Source organism: Neofelis nebulosa, chromosome 4 (genome assembly GCF_028018385.1).
Source record: "Neofelis nebulosa isolate mNeoNeb1 chromosome 4, mNeoNeb1.pri, whole genome shotgun sequence".
NCBI classification, from domain to species: domain Eukaryota; kingdom Metazoa; phylum Chordata; class Mammalia; order Carnivora; family Felidae; genus Neofelis; species Neofelis nebulosa.
The window spans coordinates 106,616,139-106,643,920 of record NC_080785.1 but is presented as its reverse complement, the minus strand read 5'-3'; the positions used below and the strand labels follow the sequence as shown (position 1 = coordinate 106,643,920).

At 45.3% G+C, this 27,782-nt stretch overlaps 1 protein-coding gene across 2 annotated transcripts in view; it reads right to left on the bottom strand.

Moving 5' to 3' along the window:
- Window positions 1-2,759: 2,759 nt before the first annotated feature.
- Window positions 2,760-27,782, bottom strand: part of SUN3 (Sad1 and UNC84 domain containing 3) — a 32,136-nt gene continuing 7,113 nt past the window's right edge. Inside the window, exons 3-10 of one of the 2 annotated variants that reach the window (XM_058725614.1) lie at window positions 25,872-25,975; window positions 20,110-20,150; window positions 18,438-18,519; window positions 16,796-16,880; window positions 11,926-12,041; window positions 10,768-10,935; window positions 4,239-4,331; window positions 2,760-3,076 (exon numbers count right to left, since the gene is read on the bottom strand). In XM_058725614.1, the coding sequence (XP_058581597.1) occupies window positions 2,957-3,076; window positions 4,239-4,331; window positions 10,768-10,935; window positions 11,926-12,041; window positions 16,796-16,880; window positions 18,438-18,519; window positions 20,110-20,150; window positions 25,872-25,975 (809 nt within the window). In that variant the 3' untranslated portion in view covers window positions 2,760-2,956. Of the gene's footprint in view, window positions 3,077-4,238; window positions 4,332-10,767; window positions 10,936-11,925; window positions 12,042-16,795; window positions 16,881-18,437; window positions 18,604-20,109; window positions 20,151-25,871; window positions 25,976-27,782 lie in introns of both variants that reach the window. The other variant, XM_058725613.1, reaches the window with a different exon arrangement.

Here is a 27,782-nt window from a genome sequence, read left to right as displayed (position 1 = left end):
ACACGTATTTTTTTTTTTTTTGCACATGACATCTTGTTGAGTCAGAGGGTATATGCATCTGTAATGTTGCTAGATATCGCCACGTTCCCTACGTCATGGTTGTGCCTGTTCACGTTTTCACCAGCAATGTGTGGGAGCCTGTTTTTCCGAAGCCTTTCTGATAAAGTGTGATTGACCTTTTGAATTTTTCTAATTTCACTGCTGAAACAAGGTTCCGTGTCACTTTTTCCATTTTTCATAAAACAAATACATTTGAATACCTTTTTACGTGTTTCTGTGAGCCCTCAGTTCATACTTTTGGGCTATATTTCTGTACCTATTGATATTATTGTTGCCTTCTTGAGACTCTTGACATATGGGAAAGTAAGTCCTTCTGATATCAATGGCAAGTCTTTTTTTTCCTATTTTGTTTAAGGTTTTGTTGGCCATGCAGAGGTTTTTTGTTGTTGTTGTTTGGGATGTAGTGGAATTTATGTTTTTTTCTTTTGTGTCTTCTGAAGCTTGAACCATACTTGGAAAGGTCTTCCTCTGGCTAGTGCCATGCAGGAATTACCACAGGGTTTGTTTTGTTTTTATGGTTTAATTACACCTGTTAATCTTTTACCGCGTTGGAAGTTCCTCATGTTGTAAAGTGAGCAATATGGTTGCAACTTTATTTTTCTAATGAGCAGATAATTGCCCCAAGCCCAGCCTTGTTTTTCTTTTTTCCTCTTGAGAGGTAGAGCGAGAGGGGGAGGAGCAGAGAGAGAGGAGAGGGAGAATCCCAAGCAGGCTCCACACCGTCAGCGCAGAGCCAGACATGGGGCTCGATCCCATGGACCGTGAGATCACGGTCTGAGCCGAAACCAAGAGTCGGACGCTTAACCTACTGAGCCACCCGGCTGCCCCAGCAGTCTTGTTTCTTCCATCCCCTTTTGAGATGCCGCCTGCATCACATACACTGTTCCCACACAGATAGGGATCCATTTCTGACATACCGGAAAGACTTTCTTGTCTGTTCCATGGGTCTGTCAATGTTCTGGTACCACACCATCATTTAGCATCTCTCTCTCTCTCCTAAACGATTCCGGAATGCCAATCCCAGTGTGTGGAGTTTTCTTCTTCCACACCAAGCAATTCTCCCACACCAGGGGAGTGTCCTACAGTTCAACTCAAGTCTGACACCGTCTGCCTGGAGGCGGCGTCCGAACCGCAGGCTGAGGGCTGGGTCCCACAAGGCTGCCTCTCTCCCCCCCACCTCCCACCCCCACCCCCCCCCCCCCCGCTCCCGCTTCAGATTCCCGGGTGTCACCTGTGCTCCTGACTCATGCCCCCCTCTTCTTGGGTTCAGTTAACTTGCGGGAGTGGGTCAGAGGAGTGAGAAACACTTTACTTACTGGATCACCGGTCTATTATAAAAGGACAGAACTCAGAAACAGCCAGACAGGAGAGTTGCCCAGGGCGACCACCGGGGAGAGGGCGTGGAGCTTCCATACCTCCCCAGGGCACGACTAACCCCCAAATCTCTTCACTCACCAACCCGGAAGCACTTCGAACCCCATCCTTTTGGGTTCTTGCACAAGCTTTAGTATGTGAGCGCACGTGATTTAATCATTGGCCACAAGTGATTGAGTTCCATCTCTAGTCCCTCTCCCTTTACTGGAAGGTTGAGGGCGGGGCCGAAGGTTCCAAACCCCAAATCCTGGTTGGTTCCCCTGGCAACCAGGGTGTTTTATGGTCCTTAGGTGCCTCCCAGCCCCAGCCCAGGTCACCTGATTAGCCTAATAAGAGACACCCTGATAAATTGCCAGCGTTTTAGGAGCTCAGAGCCAGAAATGCAGACAAAGGCCAAATGTATCTTTCTTATTATAAATCACAGTATCATAGAGTTATTTCCCTCTGTTGATTCTTTCAGAGGCTTCCTGGCTTCCTAATGTGTTTATATTTCCATTTGAACCTCAGAATCAATTTGGTTCAAAGCACAACTCTTTTGGTTTCTTAGGTATATATGTCTTGTAATTTTTTTTTTAACTTTTTAAGATTGAAAATATCCAATACAGGTGCTAAATGTAGGCAGAATAGTGTGAGTGGACCCTTGTAGGCCAGCACTCAACTTCAACGATCGTTTACGGCCAATCTTCTTCATTGACCCCCCCCCCAACACATGTCCTCCTTGTATATAATTTTAAAATATACCCCAAATATATCATTTCATCTGTAAATATTTGTTTGTTTATTTAATTTAAATTTTAGCGGAGGGGAAGGGGCAGAGAGAGAGAGAGAATCCCCAGCAGGCTCCACACTGTCAGCGCAGAGCCTAATGTGGGGCCTCGAACTCTCCAACCTCGAGATCATGACCTGACCTGAGCTGAGATCAAGAGTTGGACGCTTAACAGACTGAGCCACCCAGGGGCCCTGATGTCGATTTATATAATTTGTATCTACTAACTTCCTGCAGCTTCTTCCTCGTTTGTAATGTATTCCTTAATTGACCTCACTTCATTTCAAGGAATTCATCAAGCGGTCTGCAAATAGTCAGGGACAGACTTTTTCTCTCATTTTTGCCTCTAATTTCTTCTGCTTACCTGGTTGCATTGAGCCAGTGCCTGCAGTCACTGTCCAATCACTGTTATATATACATATACTTCATAGCGGTGATGGTGCGTACCCATGGCTCATATGCTTATGCTTGTATGAATAATGGAGACTGTTGACTAATACCAGCTTCTTCCAAATACATACTTATTTTCAGTGCTTCCACATGATGCATCCTCAAAAGCTACACTACCACAAGAAGATTGAATTTATTTTTGTATTTTTTACAAGTAAAACTCATTCACATTTTCTGGGCAGGTATGAACCACTTTGAGGTTCCCCTCCCACCCCCATTTTGATGCCTATGGGTGCGATGAATCTAAGGAAGTAAAACGAGTCACATATTCTGGACCTGTGGTCACGGCCGTCTGCCTGGCTTCCTCTAGGGGTACTCTCCTGGAGTGCCGTGGACCCTGAACCTATACAAACACGTGTACTTCGGGTGACCCCAGTTGCTGAGGATTTTAAGTTTCACACATAATAAAGGTTCGGAAACTTCGTGCTGAAAATAAAGAGAAGATACAAATCAATGCCTTATAAAGAAAACCATCTCAAAGAATCCCAAGGTATGCAGATCTAATGGAGAATTTGTGGACGCTTTCTTTCCTTCCTAAACAGTATTTTATGAGACACCAGTCTAATGGATGGGAAAACAAGTTCCTTTAAGTACAGGGCTCATAAGAAGGGTGAGAGAGAAGGAGATAATGTGGTGGTCTGGACATCAAATGCCTCTGCCCGTCCCACGGGGTCCCCGTGTGGGAACGGGAGACATGGCTAAACAATCAAATAGGAAACCCCACTGGGTCATTCGTTTCTGACACATATAGTGTTTTCAACTTAGATTATCTCAGCGTTGGCCGAGAGGTATCATACGCAGCACACTTATTTTGACACGGTAGACAATGCCGTCTTAAGTCTTCCTGTGGCTAATGAGAAATAATGAAAATATATTTCACATACCTTAATGGCTTTCAGGGGGTTCATATCTTAACAGGTGGCATTTTCTCCCCCTTGAGTTAGGAAGAGAGGTATCACTCACACTGTGTGATAGAAGTATTTATTCTCTCTTCCTGAGTTCCTGTCTCCCTACAACCATCTCTATCCCCTGTACCCAATGGGAGAGAACATACTATCAAGGGAGCCCAAGAGGTAAGAGAAGGAGTGAGAAAATAATTATAGTAAAAAAAAAAGGGGGGGGAGTAGCAAATAAGGAAGAATCTGGCTTAGAACACGTTCTGGTACTTGCCTGGTGTTTTGCATTAAAATCCACGTAGCATGGGGCGCCTGGGGGGCTCAGTCGGTTAAGTGTCCAACTCTTGGTTTCAGCTCAGGTCATGATCTCACAGTTTGTGAGTTCAAGCCCCACATCGGGCTCTGTGCTGACAGTGCAGAGCCTGCTTGGGACTCTCTCTCTCCCTCCCTCTCTCTCTCTGTGCCCCACCCTGCTCACTCTCTCTGTCTGTTTCTCAAAAATACATAAACTTAAAAAAATAATTTAAAAAAATCCATGTAGCACTTGGAGCTACAAATTAAAGTTCAGCTAAGCCTTCCTTAGCTCACACTTTGGTCATAATTATCCTCTTATAGCACTTTGCATCAACCCCACAAACCCATTCTGGGGATGGAGCTCCTCACACCCCATCTTTTCCCGGGGATCTCATTACCTGGAGCTTGAATGTTTGAATGGTGGTTCCTGTTTTGTTATACACAAACCGACCCAGGAGAACTTCTTCTCCCTCACAGTGTTTCAAGATGCCCTGTGAAAGGAAACAACAGATATGGGGGCGTGTCACGAATGGATGCTCAGTTGAATAAACGGAGCCTGTTGTCTGTTCAAGTAGCCACAATTCACGAGACACCTTGGGTGTCTACCAGGGCGCGGTGCTGTGCTAGGCGCCAGTGCTTCCCTATAAACCCAAAAGGCATTTAACTGGGGGGCTTGTGAAGCAAGAAACGGGTTGACCACAGGGCTGACTGGACATATAGACGATAGGTAGATCAATCGATAAAACGATCGATTGACCAATAGATAGATGATAGTTGGATAGATGACAGATCAACCAACAGGTAGATGATAGATAGATAGATAGATAGATAAGTAGATGATAGATGATAAATAGACGATAAATAAATAGTATCTATCTATAGACAGATTGACCAATACATAGATGATAGATAAGTAAATGATAGATGGTGGATAAATAGATGATAGATGATAGGGGCAGAGAACCAGAGCAAATCCCAGGATTAACTCTGGTCTAATAACTGAATTTGCTGTTGGCATACTTTGAATGAAGGAAACACAAAATAAGTTCCCATGCTGACCCAATGTTTTCCAAAATGAGCGAAATTTAACCCAATTGCCAGACTCAGACAACCCAAGTAACTCCAAAGTAAGCTTTTGTTGACTGAAAGAAAATAGTGTTATTTGTATGCTATTTCCCTTGGGCTTTTTCGTTCCTTCTCTACCCTTCAAAATGGAAGTTTTTTGAGAGGAGACAGCCTGGTGGAAATTAATTTTGTGAATCTAAACTTTGTCATTAGTTTCCCCAAATCATGGAAACACAATGCATGAAGGGTCCATTAGTTCAACCGTTTTATAATGAAAATTATATGATATGTAACTTTGATATGTAAACTTTATCACAATTTTTTAAACATGTCAGCTCTATACCTAACATGGGATTTGAACCCATGACCTCGGGATCAAGAGTCATACACTCCACTGACTGAGCCAGCCAGGTGCCCCATTATAATTTCATTAAAAGAACTGCCTACACCATGATTAAACAATGCAGCCACAATTATATGTACATACAACTCAAACCTCATTCATAGCTGACCCTAGAACATGGGTTCAACCATGTGGATCCACATACACATGGATTTATTTTGGTAAACATAGTACAGAACTGTATTTTCTCTTCCTTTTGACTTTCTCCTTTTTTAATGTTCATTTATTTTTGAGATTGAAAGAGAGCAAATGGGGGAGGGACAGAGAGAGGAGGACAGAGGATCTGAAGTGGCTCTGTGCTGACAGCAGTGAGCCTGACATGGGGTTCGAACTCACGAACCTCGAGATCATCACCTGAGCCGAAGTCAGATGCTTAACCGACTGAGCCACCCAAGTGCCCCTTTTTGTGAGTTTCTTCATAACATTTTCTCCTCTCCAGCTTCCTTCCTTGGAGGAATACAGCATATAATGTATGTAACATACAAACTATGTGTTCATCGACTGTTTATGTTATTATAAAACTTCTGGTCACCGTAGGCTGTTAGTAGTTAAGTTTTTGGGTGGTCAAACATCACCACTGCTGGGGGCGGGGGGTCAGCTGTAGTTTATCCTGTTAAGGGAGGTGTGCGAGTTTTATTGCCGCCTTCTTTATCACTGCTTTAATTTCACTGCTTCATAAATTTGCTAAGAGAAGAGAAAAAGGATGAGAAGTGGTTTTTATTGCCTGATGGGCTACCCATAATTCATCTGTAATGAGCAACCGAGTGCGCCTTTCTGAGGTGGGGTTCGACCCGCTCAGATCCAACCTAAGTCAGCTGTAGGTGTCAGCAGACTCTGCGTCAAAGGGGAGCAGCTTCTGTTCTGTCCTGTGACCCCAGAATCATGGCATTTATAGGTGTTCCAATGGTGCACAGAGCAGGCCGGGCGCCCATGTTTTAACTGTGAGACCCCCTCCAGATGGGGTCACCGGGGAGCTGAAGAAAGGCACAAGTTGGGCGCCTGGGTGGCTCAGTCGTTTAAGTGTCTGCCTTCTGCTCAGGTTGTGATCTCATGGTTTGTGGGTTCGAGCCCCGCGTCGGGCTCTGCCTGCTTCAGATCCTTTGTCCCCCCTTCTCTCTGCCCCTTCCCCACTCACACTCTCTTAAAATAAATCAACTTAAAAAAATTTTTTTAAAGGCTTAAAAAAAAGAAAGGCATAAACCAACAGGGAACACCTGGGAACAGACACTAAGACAAGAAGTCTGCAGATAGCCAGCTGGTGACTGGTGGAGTGGCCTGGAGAAAGCACGGATTACCCTGTGTGTAGGGGGACCAGCAGCATGTTGATACTATCATTGCAAGTATCCAGAAAGGGCAGAGACGGGGTCATGGGGTGGGGGATGGGAGGGGGCTACAGTGCGGGGGGGGGGGGGGGGGGGGAGGGTACCATGCACCTGTTCTCACAGCGTGTGGCTGGCCACGCTGAAATCTCCATGCAACAAGGTTGCGGGATTCCTTGAGGGTCAACCTAACCCTGTATCACACTGGGGGCTCCGGAAGAAACAGCCCAAGCAGACCACCCACCCAAGAAGCTCACACACCAAGTGTGCAGAGCTTTGAGCTAGCTTTTCACCCTTTGTCTCTGAAATGCGACAGAAAAGCATCACCAGACACGAGAGAAGAGCCACTTTCAACAAATAGGAAAAGTGGTATTTGGGGATAAAGACAGGGGAGGGAACAGAAGAAAACACCACAGAACTGAAACGAATTCTGTTAATATCTTCCAAAACTGAACATACTGTATCCATGAAGGAAGACATTTAGACATTAAAGATGGGAGTTATTTACAGAAAAAAGAAAAAGTCTTGGAATAATCATGACAGCAGAAATGAAGAATTCAGCAAATGGGTTAAGATATAACTTGGCAAAATCTTTCAGAAGGTGGAGCAAAGAAACAAAGGAGAATCAGAGAGAAAAGATTTTTTTTTAAATAATAGAAGAGGTGGGGCGCCTGGGTGGCGCAGTCGGTTAAGCGTCCGACTTCAGCCAGGTCACGATCTCGCGGTCCGTGAGTTCGAGCCCCGCGTCAGGCTCTGGGCTGATGGCTCAGAGCCTGGAGCCAGTTTCCGATTCTGTGTCTCCCTCTCTCTCTGGCCCTCCCCCGTTCATGCTATGTCTCTCTCTGTCCCAAAAATAAAAAAATAAAAAACGTTGGAAAAGAAAAAAAAAAATAAATAAATAAATAAATAAATAAATAAATAATAGAAGAGGTGATTATGTTGAATCCCCAGGATGCAGAGATGAAGTTTATGCAGATCAGATAAGAGGGGGCAATGCGGACAAGAAGGACATCTTTAAAAAGTAAAATAAAGAAGAAACTTAGAAACTGTCTGACATGAAGGAACATAATGGCAGGATTTTGACACTCCTGAAAAAGAGATGATGAATGTTTTTGTGATAGGAATATAGAAAAGTAAGCAAATTATTTTTTAAGTTTATTTATTTATTGTGAGAGAGAGAGAGCAGGGGAGGGGCAGAGAGAGAGGGAGAGAGAGAGAATCCCAAACAGGCTCTGCACTATCAGCACAGAGCCCGACGTGGGGCTCGATCCCATGAACCTTGAGATCATGACCTGAGCTGAAACCAAGAGTCGGATGCTTAACCGACTGAGCCAGCCAGGTGCCTCAAGCAAAGTGAATTAAAAAGAGACATTTGTTGTCCTCAGGAACATCAAAACTCTTACACAAAGAAACTCGTATACGATATGGCTCAAATGAGAACATCACTGACACGGTTACAGCGAAAACACTGCATACCGATTGAAAGTAAGAGATACTATCTGGCAGCATCTCGAACATGAAATGTAGGTTTACCATGTGATCTAGTAATTTCACTTCCAGGTACAGTTCCGAGTGAAAAGAAAACCAATGTCCACACAAAGACTCATACACAAACGTTCCCAGCAGCATTAATCATCACAGTCAAAAAAGTGGAAGCAAACCCAGCACCCATCAACTGATGAATGGATACGTAAAACGTGGGCTATCCACCCAGCGAAGTAGTTATTATTCAACAATTGAAAAAATAAAGTGCTGACACATTATGACACAGGTGAACCTTGAAAACATGATCCCAAGTGGGAGGAGCCATTTGCGAAGGACCACATGTTCTATGATTTCATTTATAGGAAATATCCAGAATGAGTGACTCTACAGAGACTAAGTAGGTCAGTGGTGGTGGGGAGTGACAGACGGAAGATGAGAGGTGACAGCTAACGAGTGCACGTTTTCTGTCGGGAGCAACAAAAATGTTCCAGGGGCACCTGGGTGGCTCAGTTGTTGAGCGTCTGACTCTAGATTTTGGCTCAGGTCATGATCTCACAATTCGTGAGATCAAGCCCCACATCAGACTCTGTGCTAATAGTGCTTAGGATTCTCTCTCTCTCTCTCTCTCTCTCTTTCTCTTTCTGCCCTTCCCCTGACTCGAGCTCTCAAAAGAAATAAACAATTTTAAACATGTTCTAAAATTGATGGTAGGGATGCATCCTCAGCTCTGTGAATATACCACAAGCCACTTAAGTGTACATTTTATGTATTTGAATTGCTCGCGTGTGAATTACATCTCAATACACTTGTTGTTTTTTGGGTTTTTTTTTTATAAAAAAGTAAGACATAAAACTTTGGGGAGGTTGGGAGAGACACGGAAGAGGCTACTCTTCATTTTTCATCAAAGGATACCAATGGATTACAAGCAAAACTGAAAGATCAAGAAGTAGAAGTAGGGGCACCTGGCAGGCTCAGTGGGAGGAGAGTGTGACTCTGGATTTTGGGGGTGGTGATTTCAAGCCCCCACATTAGGTATAGAGAGTACCATTTTTTTTTTTAAATTTCTGTGTAATACTCCATTGTGTGTGTGTGTGTGTGTGTGTGTGTGTGTGTATGTATGTATGTATATATATATATATGCATATCTTTTATTTTATTTTTTATTTTTTAAAATTTACATCAAAATTAGTTAGCATCTAGTGCAACAATGATTCCAGGAGTAGATTCCTTAGTGCCCCTTCCCCATTTAGCCCATCCCCTCTCCCACAACCCCTCCAGTAACCCCCTGTTTATTCTCCATATTTAAGTCTCTTACGTTTTGTCCCCCTCCCTGTTTTTATGTTATTTTTGTTTCCCTTCCCTCATGTTCATCTGTTTTGTCTCTTAACGTCCTCATATGAGTGAAGTCATATGATTTTTGTCTTTCTCTGACTGACTCATTTCACTTAGCATAATACCCTCCTGTTCCATCCACGTAGTTGCAAATGGCAAGATTTCATTCTTTTTGATTGCCGAGTAATACTCCATTGTGTGTGTGTATATATATATATATATATATATATATATATATATATATACACCACATTTTCTTTATCCACTCATCCATCGAGGGACATTTGGACTCTTTCCGTACTTTGGCTATTGTTGATAGTGCTGCTATAAACATGGGGGTGCATGTGTCCCTTCGAAACAGCACACCTATATCCCGTGGATAAATGCCTAGTGGTGCAATTGCTGGGTCGTAGGGTAGTTCTATTTTTAGTTTTTCGAGGAACCTCCATACTGTTTTCCAGAGTGGCTGCACCAGCTTGCATTCCTAAGAGATTATTTTTCAAAAAGGGAATGTAGGGGTGCCTGGGTGGCTCAGTCTATTAAAGTGTCTGATTTCAGCTCAGGTCATCATCTCGCAGTTCATGAGATCCAGCCCTGCATCGGGCTCTGTGCTGACAGTGTGGAGCCTGCTTCGGATTCTCTCTCTCTCCCCTCTCCCTCTGCCTCTCCGCCACTTGTGCTTTATCTCTCTCTCAAAATAAATAAATAAACTTAAAAATAAAGAAGTAACAGGGGCTCCTGGGTGGCTCAGTCGGTTAAGCATCCGACTTCAGCTCAGGTCATGGTCTCACTGTTCCTGAGTTCGAGCCCCGAATCGGGCTCTGTGCTGACAGCTCAGAGCCTGGAGCCTGTTTCAGATTCTGTGTCTTTCTCTCTGTCTCTGCCCCTCCCCCGCCCATGCTCTGTCTCTGTCTCTCTCAAAAATAAACATACGTTAAAGAAAAATTTCTTAAAAAGAAGTAACAATAAAAACAGATATGAAGGCAAGTACCCAAAGGAGTGGCTAAAACTGTTGCAGGCAGAAGCTTCCAGAGAGTAGAAACCTGGGGTGAGAGCCCTGGCACAAGAAAGTGCTGAATTATAAGCATATAAGAATGTTCATTTTTAAATTGTGCACAGATAGCTTTGAGAAAAGCAAAAAAAATTAAGTAATAGAACGTATCTGGTCCAACCCTTGCCTTGTCGATGGCAGAGCAGAGGTCCAGGGAACAAGTAACTCTCTCACAGTGACAAAAACGGTTAGCTGCTCATCCCAGAGTCTGATTCCCAGCCACCCCCTCCTATCATAACCCACTCTGAACACCGATTTTGATTGCCTCTCACATAGACGGAAAATTCCTTGGGTGCGCTGGAGATGTTTCCTGAGGGAGACACCTTCTGGGAGATGTGCTCCATGGTAACAGCAGTGGGTGTGATCTTCCTGGCGAGCTGGATCAGGGCGTGACCCTGGGAACCTGGGAAGGCCCAGCACTTTCCAGGATGGACATCTGGCTGGAAAGAAAACATGGAGTTAATCTCTTATGTGGCTGTATAAATCCACCGCTGCAATATTGGTCAGCAAACCACTTTTGACCACAGATCTCACTTACGCCCATAACATGAAGGCGTTTTATGGGTACATATCACGCAGGAAAACTGCCAAGATACCTATGGGTTCGGTTGTTCTTCCAGAGCACATTATGTTTATGGCAAACAAAGCCCTTTATTGCAGGATTATATATTATACGATTAGATAATTGATTTACGGTGTTTTCTTTTGTCGCTCTAATTAGACTGTGGGCAGCTAGAAGGCGGCGAGCGGGCATGGGTGGTAAAGACATGATGGTGGTGGAGATGGAGATGGCAGTGGTTGTAAGAAAGAAAAATGACTTCTAGCATTTTCTGGATCTAGAGTCTGGAATGAGATCCATACGATTGCTCCTGAAGGGCTTCCTACCTTGAGAACTGACTTTAGGTTTGTAGGTTATAGTTAAGAAGAGCCCCACCATCTGTTGATGTCTGTCCAGAGCCTTTTGAATTGAACTTGAATGTTAGCGGAAATCTTATTTGGAAATTTCTCCTGTTGTAACTGGACTTTGTAAGAATGCATTGGCCTGAGCAGCATGTAGCACAGTGTGGGAGCTGAGGGGACATGCACCTTGAGCAGGTATTTGTTCAAAGACTGAAGCTTTCAAAGAAAAGGGGGGTGGGGCACAGAATCAACGTAAGGAAAAGACATGGAATGTCTATGTCCTATTTAAGAAGTCAAATCATCTAGTCTACTGATCTTAAAATAAAAACAATTAATAATTAATCAATCATAATTTACTGCTCATACAATAAGAAATAATTTATATAGTTTGATGACCATTGAAATGCAAGAGGATGGGTTCAGGTTCTGTGACAAGTTCAGAGTGGCCTCCGTTTCGGTGTTAATATTTTCATGATACGTAATAAGAACAAAACCCTGAAATAATAGATTCCTCTTAGTCTAGCTTTTACCTGAAGAATAACATCTGGGGGCATTTCATAGGTTAAGAACCCGATCCCATGCCAGTAAAGTTTTGCTTTATTATTTTTGTAACTTTCGGAGGTCCCAGCTTCAATGACAGAGGCCCCTAAAAAGATAAAATAATTAAAAAAATAAAACATTATGCAGCCCCAAACATGTCACTTGTATTTTATTTATTTTATTTTTAAGATATTTATTTATTTTTAGAAAGAGAGGGGGGCACAGAGGGACAGAGAATCCCAAGCAGGCCCCAAGTCACCAGCACAGAACCCAACATGGGAATCGATACCATGAATCACGAAACGTGAGATCATGACCTGAAGTGAAATTAAGAGTCAGACGTCCAACCAACTGAGCCACCAAGGCACCCCAGTCATTTATATATATATACATATATATATATATGCAATATATATATATATATATATAAATGTGTATATATATTGTATGTATATATATATATATATATACACATATATACAAATACATAACTATATATATGTATATAGACATAACATTTTTTAAATGTTTATTTATTTATTTTTTAACGTTTATTTATTTTTGAGACAGAGACAGAGCATGAACAGGGGAGGGGCAGAGAGAGAGGGAGACACAGAATCCGAAACGGGCTCCAGGCTCTGAGCTGTCAGCACAGAGCCCGACGCGGGGCTCGAACTCACCGACTGTGAGATCATGACCTGAGCCGAAGCCAGACGCTTAACCGACCAAGCCACCCAGGCGCCGCTATTTATTTTTGATAGAGAGAGAGCTAGCAGGAGAGGGGCAGAGACAGAGGGAGACAGAATCCCCATCAGGCACCACACTGTTAGCACAGAGCCCTATGTGGGGCTCGAACCCACAAACCGTGAGATCATAATCTGAGCTGAAACCACGAGTTGGAAGCTTAACCAACTGAGCCACCCCCCACCCCGGTCATTTGCATTTTAATAATGTTGTTAGCAAAATATTCCCAGGCAGATTACAAGTAAGTTAAGGTTCACACTCGGGAACTGGCTGGGAAAGTATGACTTCTGGCTCTCATTACTGCTGAGATGTTGTCACTTTGAGAAAATCATGTTTGTTCCGTGTAATTTCACAAAACTTCTGAAACTGGTATTAACTGAATTCCAGAGCAGTTGCATCAGAGGTGGAAATATCATATGCATAGCGTTTATTACTTAGACATATGGACCCCCATATTTTCACAGCTCGTGTGATGAAACTTTATGTCAGCCCAATCTACTTGAAAAAAAGCATAAAACCTGACAATGTTATAAATGTATCCACAAGTTATATTTGTAAGAGCAATTCTGTAGATTCACTGAGCTTTAATTTTAACCGAAGAAATACAAAAGTGTACTCATCAAATGTTATCCCTTCAGGTTATTTCATTTTAGAAGCAAAATGTAGTTTAGACACAAGAAATTAAGAAAACGCAAACCGTTTCCTCAAGCTGTATCTGGATATCACAATACAAAGCTAAAAATGCATGTACCTGACTGAGTATCCAATTGCCAGTATTTTTTCTGAGATGGCAGAATCTGAAATAGTTACTGTGCACCTAAGGTTGCCAGATTTAGCAAGCAAAAATACAAGAATCCCAGTTAAATTTGAATTTCAGATAAAAAAAATAAGCAATTTGGGGCGCCTGGGTGGCGCAGTCGGTTAAGCGTCCGACTTCAGCTCAGGTCATGATCTCACGGTCGGTGAGTTCGAGCCCCGCGTCGGGCTCTGTGCTGACAGCTCGGAGCCTGGAGCCTGTTTCGGATTCTGTGTCTCCCTCTCTCTCTGACCCTCCCCCGTTCATGCTCTGTCTCTCTCTGTCTCAAAAATAAATAAATAAATGTTAAAAAAAATTAAAAAAAAAATAAGCAATTTTTTAGTATAAGCGTGTCCCATATAATAATATATGGGAGATACTTATACTTAAAAGTTAGTTGCTGTTTGCCTGAAATTCGCATGTAACTGGGCATCCTTTTTTTTTTTTTTATACTAAGCAGGTTTTCTTTTCTTTTAAGATTTTTTAAATTTTATTTATTTTGAGAGAGAGACAGAGAGAAAGAGATAGAGAGAGAGAGGGAGAATCCCAAGTAGGCTCCAGGATATCAGCACAGAGCCCTACATGGGGTTTGATCCCACGAACCATGAGATCACGGCCTGGCCAAAATCAAGAGTCAGATGCTTAACCTACCAAGCCACACAGGTGCCCCTAAGCAGGTTTTCTTGATCAATTTTTTTTTTTAAGATCTTATTTTTAAGTAATCTCTACACTGAACAAGGGGCTTGAACTCACAACCCTGAGATCTCACAACCCCGAGATCAAATGTCAAACACTCTACTGACTGAGCCAGCCAGGCGCCCCAGGTATATAGGTTTTTTTTTTTTAAGAATGTATATGTATTCACTTTTTCATTCATTTATTTTTAAATTTCTAATCAGCTTTATTGAGATAAAATCAACATACTACATTATTCACCCATTTCAAGAGTACAAGTGGGTGATTTTTCGAATATTCACAGAGTTGTACAACCATGACCACAATCAATATTAGAACATTTCAATCAGGAGCACCTGGGTGGCTCAGTTGCTTGAGAGCCCAACTCTTAATTTTGGCTCAGGTCAAGATCTCACAGTTCGTGAGATCAAGCCCCGTGTCAGGCTTTTTGCTGACGGCACAGAGCCTGCTTAGGATTCTCTTCCTCTCTCTCTGCTCCTCCCCTTCCCCAAATAAATAAATAAACATTTTATTTATTTTTTTTAATGTTTATTAATTTTTGAGAGAGAGAGACAGAGACAGAGAGACAGAGCATGGGCAGGGGAGGGGGAGAGAGAGAGGGAGACACAGAATCCCAAGCAGGCTCCAGGCTCCAAGCTGTCAGCACACAGCTGGACGTGGGGCTCAAACCCACGAACCGTGAGATCATGACCTGAGCTGAAGTCGGACACTTAACCCACTGAGCCACCCAGGCACCCCATAAATAAGTAAACATTTTAAAAAAGAAATCTTGTCTGAACTTAGTCACAAGGATCTTTCTTTTAGAAGTTTTATAGCTTTAAACTTTACATTAAGGTCAGTCTCCCATTTTGAGTTAATTTTTGTAAGGTGTAAGTGAAGAGTCGAGATTTATTTGCTGAAAATGTCTCACTTCTCCAGCACCATTAACTTGCCTTTTCTCCTTCGTCAAAAATCAACTTGCCCTCTATGTGTGGGACTATTTCTGGACTCGCTATTCTGTTCCACTGATTTCAGCAAGACCACACTCTGTTAATTACTGTAGCTCTGTAATAAGCCTTAACATCAGAGAATGTCAATCCTCATACTTTGTTCTTCCTTTTCTTTTTTTTTATATTTATTTTGAGAGAGAGAGAGAGAGCACGAGTGGGGAAGTGCAGAGGGAGAGTCAGAGGATCTGAAGCAGGCTCCAAGCTGACAGCAGAGAGCCCCATGCAGGGCTTGAACTCACAAACCACGAGATCATGACCTGAGCCGAAGTCAGACGCTTAACTGAATGAACCTCCCAGGCTCCCCTGTTCTTCGTTTTCAAAACTGTTTTGGCTATTCTGGTTCCTCTGTGATTCCACACACATTTTAGAAACAACTTACAGATTTGTATAGACAATTCTGCTGGGATTAAGTCAATAGACCAGTTAGCAAGAATTGCCATCTTAAATGAATTGACCCTTCTAATCCATAAACGTGTAACTCACCCCCACGTGGGTCACTTCTGGGTTTTTCATTGCCCTCCACAATCTGCCTGCTTTTGTTTACTTTTCATCAGACTTGGGTAGTTGCTTTTTATATTTTGTCCAAAACTTTTAGTCGTATGTATTCAGTTGGTGGAGGAGGTGGGGGAATGGGAAGCTGGCATGGGTGTCCTCCGTCTTGGCTCAAGAAGCTGGTATCTTGTCTCACATTTATTGAGAAACCATAACCATTTTCTGCTTTCCCTTACTCTAGTGGGTTATCCCTGGACTTACACTTGTCATCATGAATTCTTCAAAATGGAAGCCGTAAATACATTCAATAGGGAAGAGGAAAGAAAGCATAAAAATGGTGTATCCAAATGCCAATACTGAAAAAAAAAGGATTCTGCAGTTCACCTTCCTATGCTTTATCTCAATGCTGATTCTCCCCAAACTTCCGGGAATTCAGGTTCAATAAGTCTCTTCTCTTGCTCTGTCTCTTTCACACACACACACACACACACACACACACACACACACACACACACACCGTATAATCATTCTAGTCCAAATGCTGTCATCTTGATACAGGATACAGATTTATTGCCCCGCTATAAATCTGGCTTTGTCAGTTGGTAAATACCAGTGTGACTGCGTGTGGTTTACACTTTCTCCCTCTTTCTCTCTTTCTACATGGTTCACTGAACACATTGTTTATAGGCTATCACAGGCAGGTAGAGAATATTAAGGTTCATGGTCTAAACTCTAAGCACTTAAGCATTAATTTTATTAATGGCAAGACATTTAGAACACATCCTGTCTTCCACCACGATTATTCAATCACGAATAATGCATTTAGATTAGTCATTAGCCATCATTGTAGGTTGTAATGATTGTGTCACCTGTTCTATTTTCTGCATCCCCAACCTCACTGTGCCACGTCAGCTTCCTTCATGGTCCTGGACTCATGCTAATGAAGACGCACACCTTTGCTGCCTCCGAGATGTGCACCCAGAAAACATCAACTACAACCATGTCTATCGTCTGCCTCATTGTCTAGATTTGCTCATTTTTCCTCCTTCTCAATTACTGGACAGATAACTATGTTTTCTTAATAAACACATATGGAGAATCGAGACCCTTGGGAAGCATGAACTTTTTCCAGTTTTTACTCACCTGCTGACTTAAGGGCATAGTCAGCCATCTGGACTTGGTCTTCTCTCAACTTTTTAAGGATGGAATTCACCAAGTTTGACATTTCCTGTACAAATATTAAAAAGGGGTTTCTGTTAATCGCAGCCAAGTGTTTGAGTTTTGACAATTCACTTTGTCGATTTGGACCTACGGGCCATCATCTGCCAAATAACAATAACAGTGAACATCTACTGAGCTTCACACATCCAAGCACTGTGCACAGATTTCTAATGACCTTCATGGCTCTGTGGGATCGCCACTCCCCGGGGCAGCTGACATGTGTCCAGACACCCTCCAAGTCCCAGCAAGGTTGGACCGAAGGCCCCTTTGGAAGCCCCAACAACTGCCTGTCATACTGTGATCCCCACCACCCCCCATCATTGGGGTCTCATTTAGTAATAAAGACTTGAACATTCTGTAAGTATTCAGGAATCAAGGCAGTTGACAGAGAGCATGTGACTGCTTGTTAGCAGGTATCCATCCTTTGAGTTAATATTGGACTCTTGGTTACGCAAGACGACCACTGATTTCACTTCAGGTCATGATCTCACAGGTCATGGGATCGAGCCCCATGTCTGCCTCTGCAATCACAGCACAGAGCCTGCTTGGATTTCTCTGCACCACGCCCCCTTTCCCTCCCTGCTCTCTCTCTCTCAAAATAAATAAATAAACCTAAAAAAATATATTGGCTTCTTAAGGGCATTCTGATTCTCAAAAAGCAGAAGCCCCACCCTTCAAGCTGTGACTGATGGAAGCCCTGTCCCAGGGCCATGACAAAATAGGGTCTGGAAGACAGCAGGTGTCAGGGTGAGGTTTCTGGGTGCTTCAGAAAGTAGACATCATTCCCTCTCTCCCTGCCTCTCTGCCCATGCTGTCTCTCTCAAAATAAATAGATAAATAAACTTAAAAATATACTTTTAAAAATAGGGCCACCTGGGTAGCTCAGTCAGTTGAGTGTCCGACTCTTGATTTCAGCTCAGGTCATGATCTCACAGTTTGTGAGTTTGAGCCCCATGTCAGGCTCTGTGCTGACAGTGTGGAGCCTACTTAGGATTCTCTCTCTTTCTCTCTCTCTCTCTCTCTCTCTCTCTCTCTCTCTCTCTCTCTCCACCCTTTTTGCTCGTGCTCTTTTCCTTTCTCTCAAAATAAATAAACAAAAAAATGTATAATATTTTTATTTATGGACCTGAATCAGGCGCACTTGACCTTATCAGTACCCAGCATGGGGCTCAACCCCACCAACCATGAGATCATGACCTGAGCCGAAATTAAGAGTCAAGACACTTAACTGACTGAGCCACCCAGGCGCCCCCAAAATGCTTTGTTCTTTAAGTACATGTGTATAGACATCAGAGGCTGCCACTTCTGAATGATCTTCTGTTTGTTTTACTGGAAAATAAAACAGAATCAGTCATTTATTTTGGCGGGAAGTCAGTCATATTGCCACAGTCTTCTCTGCGATTCAGCAGTGATGAAAAATTGGGTGTGTGCGGCAAGCTTTCCTGAGGTAAGCTGCTGTTAAGGAGAAGGTTAAAGAGGAGGACACAAGCCACATAACAGCCTGCACTCGATCTTTCTGCGCCGAGAAGCCGTGGAGTGTGACCCCCCCACAAGCCTCCCTCACCTCGTCGATGGCCCCCATGGGGTTCCGGTCCTCGCCTCCGTCCGTGTCCCCGCTGTAGTTGTGCAGACCATCTCGCGTATCTCTAAGCAAAGCCTTCAGAACATCTATTTGTTCAATCAAAAATAGAATTTCTCGGAAGTTGTTCTCCAGAGTCTGGCTTTCCTTCCTGTGAATGGAGACCCCCAGTGTGAAGGGTGGGAGTGGGGGCTTCCCATCACCAGCCGGGCTTCAGGAGCAGCCGAGGAAGAAGTGATGAGGCTTTATGTTGTAGCGGAGACCAAGTCTCGAGAGAGAGCTCAGGGCCACCCCTTTGTCTAAAGAACCGCCTCTAACTACCGATGAAAGGCAAGGACACTCAGGGGAAGCTTCTGGAAGGCGGCCCAATGCTTAGGACGCACTCTTCCCAGGCAACTGAGGCTCATCCAACCTTGCATGTCCCTCCCTCAGGGCTCTGGCCGCCCTGACTGAGGCTGGGTGATTTCATGGTGTGAATCCTCAAGCCTAACCCCCACTTTATTCGAATGGGAAACCCCCTGCATCGCCAGTGGGGCATGGAGCTGTGGTCTTCAACCTGAGCCCTTAGGAGGGCTGGAGGCTGCAGTCTGGGACAACTCCCTGTCACTGTCACTGGCGAGGAGGGTGCCAGACTTTACTCTTGAAGAATGGGTTCTGCCATTTTGACAGTTTGAAAATGACTGGTGGGCCGAATAAGAACATGTCAAGCCAGTAGGTATTTCTCTCTCTCTCTTTTTTTTAATGTTTATTTATTTTTGGGAGAGAAAGAGAGAGAGTGTGAGTAGGGGAGGGACAGAGAGAGAGGAGGACAGAGGATCTCAAGCAGGCTCTGCACTGACAGCAGACAGCCAGATGCAGGGCTCGAACTGTGAGCTCATGACCTGAGCTGAAGTCGGACGCTCAGCTGAGTGAGCCACCCAGGCGCCTCAACAACAGGTATTCTCTTATGTTGAAAAATGTAAGCACTACTTATCTAGTATTTTCTCCCCAATTTGTAAAACAATACATGTTCATGGTTTAGAAAATATAAAACGCTTCCAGAAATAAACACCGTTACAGTTTGGTGTGTTTCTAACACTTTTTATTCCATGCAAAAAGGTTAGTAACAAAGTAGAGATCCTGTTGACAATTTTGTGTCCTGCTGCACATTAAATACATTAAATATATTTTGGAGTTATTTTGATGACTTCATAATTCTCCATTGTACGGATATTCTTGAACGTATTTAACCATCGGCCTGATTTTCTTATCTAGGCTGGTTTTCCATTTTTTTCATCGTAATCCATCTTGAAAGCACTTCTCAGTGTACAACTCCCTAAGGAATGACCCACAGGGAGGGCACCTGGGGTGGCTCAGTCGGTTAAGTCTCCAACTACTGGTTTCAGCTCAGGTCCTGATTTCACGGTCCATGAGTTCGATCCCCATGTCAGGCTCCACGCTGACAGTGCGGAGCCTGCTTGGGATTCTTTCTCTCTCCCTCTCTTGTTCCTCCCCCACTTGTGCGCTCTCTCTCTCTCTCTCTCTCTCAAAATAAATAAACCTAAAAAAAAGAATGACCCACAGAAGCAGGAATTATTTCATTTTTATAGTTTTATGAAAACATCCCACTGCTGCAGTCCCGCCAGAAAGCCCTGCGTGGCAGAAAAATCTCACTCACTTTAAAAGCTCCAGGTGCTCCTTTGGCATACGAAGTCTGGCCTGGAAAACAAACAAACAAACAAACCAAATCAGTCCCAGTCCTGCCTGTCTGAATAGAGTTAGTCTTCTTATTCGTAAAGGGGAGAGAAATCACATTTCCACCCTGATACACATGCATGGCAGGTGGGAGGCTGAGTGTCCTCTGAGACACCTGCATCCTTTCCAGCCTTTCCTTGGAAAAGTCACGTTCAGGGGAGATGATCTGAAAGTGGGGAGCCTGTTGTACTGGAGTCCGAGAGGCTGTCTGTGAGGACACAGAACGGGCGGGGGGGAGGGCAGAAGGAGTGGGGAGGCGAGAAAGAGGGAGGGAGGGGGGCGGAGGGCCATGCTGCGGCCTTAGGCTGTCCTTGTAAACAGTGAGGGGCATCCCCTTTCTACAGGAGGGACCCGATCATCGATCATCGGAAGAAGCGTGGACATTGATCTAGGCTGACAGGTGTCTGAACAGGACCATCTCCTGTTTGCACGGGTGATGCGGCCCCATGGCTTCCAGGCCCACCTACAAATGACTGCAAACCCAGCAGCCTCCAACAGTAGACAGGTGCTCTCTTGGTCTTGGAGGCAAGAAGTCAAATCAAGGTGCCGGCAGGGCCGTGCTTCCCTCTGAAGCTGGGCGGGAGGGACCCCCTCTGCCTCCTGGTCCTTCTGGGGTCTGGTGGCTCCCGGCTCCCCGGCGTGGAGCTGCCTCACCCAGTCTCTGCCCGGCACCCAGGCCTTTCCGCCAGGCGCCTCTTCAGGGACACCTGTCCCTGGGTCAAGGGCCCGGCTGGGAAATTCAGGATCCCTAAGTGTGTCTGAGGAGACTCTTTCCAAATCGAGGTCACGCTCACAGATTCTCAGGCCACGGGACTGGCCTTCGGGAGTCACCTTTCAACCTGCCGATGCGCTGTCTGGGCAACGGTTCCCCATCCTTCTCTACTGTTACCGCTTCTCTGTCTCAAAGACCTGACCTCCTCCAAGCTGGCTCTGCAGAAAAACAGCGCAGGCACGGAGGGCATCCCATTGGAGGGTCCCCTCTGAGGACCGCGGGGCCAACAGCAGCACGTTGTGGCACCCGGAAAAGATGACCCCCCCCCTGCCGTTTGTATGTTTTTAACCTGCTGAGCAATTTAATTCCCTGTAGGCTCCCCTCAACATGTTTCCTTTGCCAGGGACGTGGATTTGGGGGCTGATTTTGGGCAGGGAGAGACATTTATTTCTAGTTTTCTGGTTTCTGTCAGTACGGGAAATGTTTTCAACTTTTATCTCTTGTTTTCACCTTTGGCCTTAAAAGTCCATACAGGAGTGCCCAGGTGGCTCAGTCGGTTAAGCATCTGACTCTTGGTTTTGGCTCAGGTCATGATCTCACGGTTCGTGAGTTCGAGCCCCACGACAGCGTGGAGCCTGCCTGGGATTTTCTGTCTCTGCCTCTCTCCCCCGCAAAAAATAAATAAATAAATTTAAAAAAATATCCATACAGAAAATACTCCCTCATTTATTTGCTGCTAAATGCGTTTGGGGGTTCCTTGAAAACTAAACGTCTCAGGATTAAAAAAATACATATTTTATTTTGGCTTCTCCCCCAAAGGGTTTCAGCTGTTTCCTACTATAGGCACACACACAGCGTGACGCATACAATTAATTCCCTCAACTGTTCCAATCCAGTTTCCTGGAGGCATATCCAGTGTTTGAAAAGCACTATCGAGTTATTAAGATTCAAAATAAAAAGGTCACTAAAAAAACTGTGAATCGTTTATCTGTCTTTCAGGAGTTTATCCTAAGTAAGAAATTAAGCACGGTTGGAAAGATTTGGCAACAGGGATGTTTATAATATCGAAAAACTGCAAACAATTCAATTGTCTGGAAATATGTATTATTGAATATAAGATTGTTTTTCACATATTTATTCAGATATAGTCACTGGAAATTAGGCAGACATAAAATGCCATTATAACATGGTATCTAGAGAGAAGGGAACGTTCTATAAAGTCTATCATTAATTGAATAAAAGCAGATTCTATGGTCCACAGCTTAGGATCTAAAAAGAAGTCACCCAGGGGTGCCTGGGTGGCTCAGTCAGTTAAGCGTCTGACTCTTGATCTCAGTTCAAGTCATGATCTCATGGTTGGTGAGTTCGAGCCCCGTATCGGGCTCCACGCTGCCAGCATGGAGCCTGCTTGGGATTCTGTGTCCCCCTCCCCCTCTGCCCCTCCCCTGCTGGTTATCTCTCTCTCTCAAAAATAAAACATAGAGGGGCGCCTGGGTGGCGCAGTCGGTTAAGCGTCCGACTTCAGCCAGGTCACGATCTCGCGGTCCAGTCCGTGAGTTCGAGCCCCGCGTCGGGCTCTGGGCTGATGGCTCGGAGCCTGGAGCCTGTTTCCGATTCTGTGTCTCCCTCTCTCTCTGCCCCTCCCCCGTTCATGCTCTGTCTCTCTCTGTCCCAAAAATAAAAATAAAAAATGTTGAAAAAAAAATTTTTTTTTTAAATAAAACATAGAAAGAAGTCACCCAAAAATAAGCCCCAGTCAGTGTCATGTGATTTCTAACAGGGCTTTCTCCTGTGTGTAAGACAAGGTAACACTGGTCAACAGTGTGACCGAAGCGAAACCCTGTCCTCATGAGACACGCTCTAGGTGCTCAGCCGGAGGCACTTTTAGGGGGAAGGCACTGCTGGGTGTGCTGTCTGCCCCCAAACTGAGATGCGGAGGGGAAGAATGTCTTTTGAAAAGAGACCTTCATTTTTCGTGTTGGTATCTAGTGAGCCCCCCGTGTGGCTGGGGACCACGTTAGGCTCTGGACAAGCTTCTTGCTTGTTACCTTCCAGTAGGAGGATCAGAGGGGCAGGAAGAGGCTCTGCAAGTCAACCAAGCGTCCACGGCAAAGTGGAGGCTGGGATGTACAGGGCAAGGTCATGGGCAGTCTAGCTGGCTGCAGAAGGCTCTCTGAGGAGAGGACACTTGGGCTGGGCTGGAAAGTCAGAGAGGAGACCCCCCTGCAAGACCTGGGCAGAACACCGCAGGCAAAGCCCTGGCAGAAACCGCCAGGGAAATTTGAGTGTATGAGGCCGGGTTCTCCAGAGAAACAGAACCAGTGTCAGGAGAGAGAGGGAAAGACACACAATTGGGGAGGCTGGCAAGTCTAACACCTGCAGGGGAGGCTGGCATCCTGGAGGCCCAGAGAAGGGCTCATATTGTAGCTCAAGTCTGAAGGCTGTTTGGAGACAGAATTTCTTCCTTTTTCTCTTAAGACCTTCAACTGGTTGGGTGCGGCCCACCCACATGATGGAAGATAATTTGCTTTACTTACAGCCTGTCAGCTTAATGTTAATCACATCAAAAAATATCTTCACAGCAACATCTAGACTAGCGTTTGGCCAAACATCCAGGCACATAGCCTAGCGAAGTTGACCCACAGAATTAGCCATCGAAATAGGAGTTAATCCCAAATTGGCAGTAACCGCTGAATTCTCTGTTGTCCACGCCAAATTCTCATCTCTGTTCCCTGGTGATAACCTGACTATCTGGCCCCAGTTCCAGTTTTTAATTTTTTAATGTTTACTATTTATTGTTGAGAGACAGAGAGAAACAGAGTGTGAGCAGGGGAGAGGCAGAGAGAGAGAGGGAGACACAGAATCTGAGGCAGGCTCCAGGCTCCAAGCTGTCAGCACGGAGCCCGACGCAGGACTTGAACCCACGAACCGTGAGATCATGACCTGAGCCGAAGTCAGACGCCCAACGAACTGAGCCACCCAGGAGCCCCTGGGATCCTGGCCTTTGATGTGAGGACCACGTGGTAGAGGGGATTCCTCAGGCTGGCCTTCCTTGTGAGGTTTCCTTGTGTTCTTCTTTCATCCAGACCCACGCACCCAGGATGCACAGATCCTCAGTGTTTGCAGAAAGGTAGCTTCCTTGCGACTGGGAGCGATTCCAGGTTTCAACCTATGAACTTCCCAGGGAACAGCCTTCATTGGGTTGGAATGCAGAGGGGACCCAACCAGCACCCTCTCCCCGTGTAGAGACCCCACATGACCAGACACACTGGACTCCAGCAGCTGCTGGCTGAGCTGGGAAACGGGGTCTCCAAGGGAAGTGGCCACGAAATCAGGTGCAAGGTCACTGACGGGGTGGAGTCCGTCGGTCTGGCCTTCTTTCCGCGGAGCAGTGGTTCACCCGGCTCCTGTCATTCTTCTCTGCTCTGGTCTTTGGAGGCCAGCACGTGGGGTTGGTGAGACCCAGGCTGGAATGCAGGAAAGGCAGAGGCGGGTGAGCCAGAGAGGGGACACCCGTGTCTGGCCTCAGTCTAAGCACACTGAGATCAAACTGGCTTCGGGGGGCGCCTGGGTGGCTCTGTCGGTTAAGCGTCCGACTTCGGCTCAGGTCACGATCTCGCGGTCCGTGAGTTCGAGCCCCGCGTCGGGCTCTGTGCTGACAGCTCAGAGCCTGGAGCCTGTTTCCGATTCTGTGTCTCCCTCTCTCTCTGACCCTCCCCCGTTCATGCTCTCTCTCTCTCTGTCTCAAAAAATTAATAAACGTTAAAAAAAAAAAAAGTTAAAAAAAAAAACCAAAAACTGGCTTCGGGACAAAGGGGAGGCTGGCCCATCCAGAGCGTCAGGCAGTGACTAACACTATTTGCCATTTTCTACGTGCTGGGGCTTCCCCTGAGGAGCTGCCTTAGCTCAGGTGTTGTGACAGAACACCCTGGAAACCCGGGGCTGATGAACAATGGACACCGATTTCTCACAGTCCTGGAGGCTGGATGTCTGAGTTCAAGGCCGGCAGACTGAGCGTCTGGTGAGAACTACTTCCTGGTTCTTACCGTCTCCTTGCTGTGTCCTCACATGGTGGAGCGATGGTTGGGGAGCAGTCTGGGGTCTCCCCATGACCTCACCCAAAGGCCAAAGGCCCCTCCTCCACATACCTGGGGCTTGGGTTTCAACCGGGAGGGAACACTCAGTCTGTGGCATTCTGACCTGGCACCCCAAATGAATGTCCTTTGCGGGTGCAAAATACGTCCGTTCTGTCCCAATAGCCTCCAAAGTCTTAGCTCATTCCAGCCTGACTGAAAAGTCTAAAGTTCACAGCCTCGGGGCGGTTGGGTGGCTCAGGGGCGCCTGGGTGGCTCAGTCAGTTAAGCCTCCGACTTCAGCTCAGGTCATGATCTCACAGTTCGTGAGTTCGAGCCCCGTGTCGGGCTCTGTGCTGACAGCTCAGAGCCTGGAGCCTGCTTCACATTCTGTGTCTCCCTCTCTTTCTGCCCCTTCCTTGCTCATGCTGTGTCTCTCTGTCTCAAAAAAAAAAAAAATAAAATAAACATTAAAAAAAATTTTAAAAAAATAAATAAAAAAGTTCACAGCCTCATCAAAATAGCATCTAAGTCAGATACGGGTGAGATCCTAGAAGCAAATTTCCTTCCAGCTGTGAAACTGTGGAATCAAACGTGTTCTGTGTGAAATCGGCGATGGGACAGGCACAGGATAGACACCTCATTGCCAACGGGAAGAAACAGGGCGGACCAGAGTTTGCAAACATCCAGTCTATGGCAAGAGCCCGCGGGGATCAGAGGCTGGGCGAATTTGCAGGGTCTCTCAGCCAGAAAGCCACTTATTAGAATGCTGATCCCTATGTTATTTCCATTAGATATTCACATGCAAAACAAATGTTACCTTTGTTTGCATGTGAATATCTAATCTGGCGTACTAAATTTTAAACGAGTGACATACAAAATGACTTAACAAAAGATCACCTGGTAATTATAAAGTCTGGAACCGCATTCTGCAATTAGAGCATAAAAGTGACTGGATTTCTGAGGAAACTCCGTTTCTTTCAGCCACGTGTGATTCCCAAGCCCTGTTAAAGAAAATACCAACTCTGATTAAAGAGTTTGCAAACATTTATGATGTTTTGCACGTATTTATAGGAATTTCTCTAAGTGTGAAGGATACATACAATGTTAAAAAGAATATCGGGGGCCCCTGGGTGGCTCAGTTGGTTAAGCGTCCAACTCTTAGTTTTGGCTCAGGTTATGATTTCATAGTTCGTGGGTTCAAGCCCCACATCAGGCTCTGTGCTGACAGTGTGGAGCCTGCTTGGGATTCTCTTTCCCTCTCTCTTTGCCCGCCCCCCGCCCCGTGCTTGTGTGTGAGCTCGCGCGCTCTCTCTCTCTCTCTCTCCCACGTGCAAAAATAAATAAATAGATAAATAAATAAATCAACATTTAAAAAAATAAAAAGAATATCAGATACTTGGGTGACAGTATGGAAAATGGCAATATTGGGTGCTTCACAAAATCAGTTCTCCCTTGAAGTGTTCAGATACTGGCAAAGGCAAACAGGACCAACAATTTTTGGACTCCGAAATCTAATCCCAAACTTAAAGCAACTAGAGGACTGAAGAAAAAAGCAGATAGTTTTTGTTAAAGGGCAGTGTGGAACTTCCATTCCCCTGCCTGCCACCCTCCATTCCCCAGCGTGGGGGCAGGGCTGCGAGATGGCAGGGAACATTCCTGGGGGCTGGGGGGGACAACTAATACCGATTTGTTCTTAAAACAGACGGTGAATTCTGACCTGCCTGGAGTTCCTGCTTCCTCGGGCTAGAAGGGGTTTCTGGTAGGCTGTGATGTCTGTTAAAAGATTTAAGGACATAAACTGGCCTTGCCCACCTGGGAAAGGGACGGTGAATGGGACAAGTGACAGACAGGCAGACCCAAGAGCGTGGGAGGGAGAAGTGAGAGGAGGCAGTCTCTTGTGGGAATAAGAGCTTGGAAGGGAAAAGGTGCAGCACCATGCACGTCCAGCACGGGACACATGTTTAGGGCAGACCGTAGACACGATCCCACACTTGCATCTCTGGTGGCCCTGCGGGCTCTGTGTGAGCAGGAGGTGACGGCTAAGCCGGCAGTGTGGGGGATCGGTGTACTGAGAGAGCGCCCCAGCTTAGAGCCACAGGATCGAGGCATGGTGGGCACTCCTCGCCCTGTCTCTCAGTGACTCCAGGAACTGTATCACGTCACTCATTGTCCCCTGAGATACCAAACAGCGACCATCACTAAGCCAATGGCCATGACCCTCAACAAGAAATAACAATCCCTGGGGAATGAGGGGACATCTGACTCCTGAGTCACCACATTAAAATTTTGAGGGGTGCCTGAGGAGCTCAGTCGGTTGAGTGTCCAACTCGATTTCAGCTCAGGTCATGATCTCACAGTTTGAGAGTTTGAGCCACATCAGGGTCTGTACTGATGGCGTGGACCCTGCTTGGGATTCTCTCTCTCTCCTTCTCTCTCTCTCTCTCTCTCTCTCTGTCCCTCCCCTGATATTGGGTGTGCATGCACTCTCTCTCTGTCTCTGTCTGTCCTCTCTCTCTCAAAATAAATAAATAGGGGTGCCTGGGTGGCTCCGTCGGTTGAGGGTGCGACTTCGGCTCAGGTCATGATCTCACGGTCTGTGAATTCGAGCCCTGTGTCGGGCTCTGTGCTGACAACTCAGAGCCTGGAGCCTGTTTCAGATTCTGTGTCTCCCTCTCTCTCTGCCCCTCCCCCGCTCATGCTCCGTCTCACACTCTCTCTGTCAAAAATAAATAAACATTAAAAAAAAATTTAAAAATAAATAAATAAATAAACTTAAAACAATAAAAATAATAAAATACTGAAATGTCC